We start from the raw sequence: 4,226 nt of genomic DNA, 5'->3' as shown, positions 1-4,226 counted from the left end.
TATACAGTTTACTTCTGACAGATGGTGTTGTTTAAGAAGGGATTAATTCTTGAGAACCTGGAAAGTGCCAGAGTTTGTAAGATTGTGCTTTGGAATCCCAGACATTTGTCAACAATATTAAATGGAGGTGATCTTTATATATACTGACTTCTATTCTTAGTATTTATTGTATTTGTTGAAAATTGTAACTTCTTACCCTTTGAAATAATTAGTTAATAGTTTAGCTAATTTCTTTGGGCACAGTTTGTGACCTCAAGAATAATTATTTAGTTCATTCTTGCTGGGAGCTAGTGACTTAGATTTTGGAATACATTATAGCAGAATCTCTGCTTGCTTAACTTATTTGACTCCTATACTATCATGTTTTAGTAATTGAATATTTTATGTTAAAGTGGTCATTTTCCACTTTCTCAGTACTCCATGATTTTGAAAAACATTTGATCAAATTTAAGTTAATTTTCCATAGGGGATGATATTTCTTTTAAAATGTTATAAAATTTTCTTTATAATTTTTTTCATAGCATTTATTACTTGCTTATTTCTTAGACTATAAATAAAAGGGTTTAATAAAGGGATTACTAGAGTATAAAAAATAGCAACAGGTATATCTTTATCCTCTTCTTTAAATGAATGTGGTCGAATGTACATAAAGAGAACCATAGAACATTGAGACAGAGAGAAAGTGGGACGCACAAGTGGATAAGGCTTTGCCTCTTCCCTCTTTGGATTTCATTTTGAAAATCATGAAAAGGATGCAGAGATAAGAGATTAGGACTATGGTAATAGAGAAGACTTGAACTGAACTTGCAAAGATAAATATCATCAATTCATTGATATAAGGGTCAACACAGGAGAGTCTGTATAATGGAAGAACATCACAAAAAAAGTGGTTAATTTGATTTGACCCACAGAAAGTTAACCTAAAGAGAAACCCTATATGGATCATGGAATGCAGGTTTCCAGCTAGGTAGGCCCCTGTGTTCATCTGAAGGCAGAGTTTCTTTGACATCACGGTGTGGTACTGCAGGGGGCTGCCTATGGCCACATAGCGATCATAGGCCATTGCCGCCAGGAGAAAGCAGTCTGCAGTTTCAGCAAGGCAGAGAAAATAAAACTGTGCCATGCATTCATAAAGGGAAATCCTTCTGTTCTTAGAAAAGAAGTTCTCTAACATTTTGGGGGTTATGGCACAGGAACAACAGGAATCCATCAGAGCCAGGTTGCCCAGAAAGATGTACATTGGTGTGTGAAGACGACGCTCCATAAAAATCAATGCCACCAGGCCAAGATTCCCCACCATGGTGATCAGATAGATAGTAAGAAACACCACAAACAGAAAGCTCTTCAACTCTGGGTGATCTGTAAATCCTACAAGGATAAATTCAGTTGTCAAGGAGTAGTTATCCTCAGTCATCTCCACCTTCTCTGTTGAGATAGGAATTCTGGAGATATAAGATTCTAATTTAGAGTGTGTATAGTTGTCCTTCCAAGTTTTTCTTTTTACAACAAAGAGAGGAGCTTCTTCAAACTTCCCTTACTATCTCTGGATACAGGCACACAAGCCTCTAGGAGATACTCATTCTCCTAAAATGTCAGCTTTATAACCTCCACTCTGAAAATCAGCATTACCATGAATATTTTTATAATTCCAAGAAGAATGCTTACAGTGGAAAAGGTTTGTCTTTATGAATTCATGCATGAATAGTGCACAAATCTAGCATACCCATATTTGGTTCTTTGTTGACAAATAATTTCAGTGTCAGTTTTTGTATTAAAGATCCTTAAAATAAATTTACCATCATGTTTCAAAGATACACAATTTTTTAGCTGAGCAAAAAGTTTTCATATACTCTCCCAGTGGAATGAATGCTTGAAAATAGCATACAACAGAGGGGTTAAATTTATATTTTTGGAATTGTATGAAGATCACAAAGGATTAAGAATAGGACTTTCATCTTTAAAGAAAATTACTTTGGATATCCAAGGAAATAAATGTTTATGTATTTTCACCTCTCTCATTCCTTTTCCTGCTATTAGATCCATTTCATAAAAACATTTTGTCCATGCCTTCATTCCTGCTGATTTTTGCCCAGATTTCTAAATACTTCTTTACATAAAGCATAGTTTACATATAATACTACTTAAGAAAATTTTAACAAAATGCCCCCAGACCACACTGATTTTCACTTCCTGCATCTTCAAGCATATCCTATACACCCAACACAATCTAGAGTTGCTTGTATATAATCTACATGGCTTTTTCTCATATATGTATGCAAAGTTTCTATATTAGAATTGTAGACATTTGAGTTTAGCTATGACTTATACTTCTTATAAGAATTGTTTAATGCTATAGAGAAAAAAAATGATTCATTCCAGTCCTAGCTTCAAAGACCTGAGATAGGTGAACATGTTGTCAGTATACCATCACTGAACCTTCGTGACGTCTTTGGTTTCTGCAAATTGAGACTAATTTTGAAGAACAGACTATAAAGGAAATTCTTCAAAATATATCATTAAAAAAATTATGTATCATTCTCTTATCTGAATTGTCCCATCTACTATTTTCCTGTTTCCAAAGAAACTTATATAAGATTTTCAGAAGTATATCACAGTAATTTAAAAGCTAATAAAAATGAGCTTGCCTGTATATTTTAGTTTTATAACACTTAGAAAAAGAGAAAAATCTTAAGTCTTAGCATCATTTTTGAGACGGGGTGCCTGGGTGGCTCAGATGTTTAAGTGTCTGCCTTTGGCTCAAGTCATGATCTCCAGGTCCTGAGATTAAGCCCCGTGTAGGGCTCCCAGCTCAGGCGGCAGTCTGCTTCTTCCTCTCCTTCTGACTCTCCCCCTCCTTGTGCTCTGTCTGTCTCTCTCTCTCTCAAATGAATAAATAAAAAAAGTCTTAAAATAAATATGATTTTTGAGAACGAATTTTGTTTTCCCTCAAAGGCTATCTTCTATCATTACTTAGTGATCCATTAGGGTATTTTGACCAATGTGTCTAATTACGTAAATTCTATGGTCAAGATGGGTTTATTTTTCCATAATCAAAACATCAAAATAAAGGCACAGGCTGAACGTTTTTTTCTTGTTTTAAAATATTAAATATAAGTCATTTAATTATTTGGGTATGTTAGAAGTAACTTTCAATGTACTTGCCTGAATTATTTAACAGAATTAACTTGCGTTCTCACCTGTGTATTTTGAAAATTTACCTTATAATTAGAAAAGGTCAGCATGAACTGAGTTTCAATCTCATGCTATTTTGCCATAGCCTTCAGTTGTGAGAAGAGCTAGAAAGGTGAGAAGTTGAAATCTGAGAACAATGAAAAAATGTTAAATAATTCAGATAAATAAATATTTATGGATGCTAATAATAAAAGTAAAAATAAATTTGAATATTTCCTTTACCTGAATGCTCTGAGAAGAGTCTTATAACATCACTTTGTTTTTGTTGTTGTTGTTGCTGCTTTTGTTAAGTCTCATAGAATTTCAGGATATAAATTTTGGTCTCAAAACATTTGGGATTAAAAGAATGAAAATCTAGGAGACTGCTAATAGGTCAGTGTCAATAATTATGTTACTTACAATGCAAAATTAAATTTTTCCATCAAATGCTTATGGGACTTCCCTACAATGACATCAGTGTATTTCTATGGGGAGATTCAGTTCCCAAAACATATTAACTATGTGACATAAATTAAAGATGACCTGTGAGACAATGAGGTTAAAGTAAATGACCTTCACTAAACTCACTAAGGTCATTTGGTGATCATTTTGCTGATTCTTATGTTACTGACATCGTTTTTACAATTCTATTCATTATCCTGTGCATAAAATGTAAAATGAGCAGAAGAGAGTCTCTGGTTGGTTTGGACAGTTACTGGAGAAATTCATATGGTTTAGGAAAGATGATTAGCATTTAGAGAGGAGACCAAAAGGTGTGGTAGGGTTACCTAGGCTCATCAACTCCTTCACTCTGAGTTGAATTTGTTCCCATGTATTGAAAAACACTCATGGAAACTTTGCTGTTACCATTTAGCCCCACATATGATTTACTGAGTTTTCTCTGTTCTTTTCAGTTACCCCAATTCCTTTATCTCTCTTACCCTGTTTTCCCCCTTCACTCCACTAATCATATAAATAACTGTATATTTAATAAAATTTAATTTAATAAAAATACTATACATAGAGTATGTCTATAATCAGTCACTTGTTGCCCA

General features: G+C 33.7%; 1 protein-coding gene across 1 annotated transcript; it reads right to left on the bottom strand.

Annotated features, from left to right (window-relative positions):
* Positions 1-489: 489 nt before the first annotated feature.
* On the bottom strand, positions 490-1,414 carry LOC116633516 (olfactory receptor 5K1-like). Its single transcript, XM_032406121.1, is given in 2 exon segments — positions 490-649; positions 651-1,414. Coding segments are annotated over 2 exon segments (924 nt in total).
* Between the last annotated feature and the right edge of the window lie 2,812 nt (positions 1,415-4,226).

Source organism: Phoca vitulina, unplaced genomic scaffold, assembly GCF_004348235.1.
Source record: "Phoca vitulina isolate PV1807 unplaced genomic scaffold, GSC_HSeal_1.0 scaffold8, whole genome shotgun sequence".
Taxonomy (NCBI): domain Eukaryota; kingdom Metazoa; phylum Chordata; class Mammalia; order Carnivora; family Phocidae; genus Phoca; species Phoca vitulina.
The sequence above is the reverse complement of the archived record's forward strand: the minus strand, read 5'-3'. Positions and strand labels throughout refer to the sequence as shown.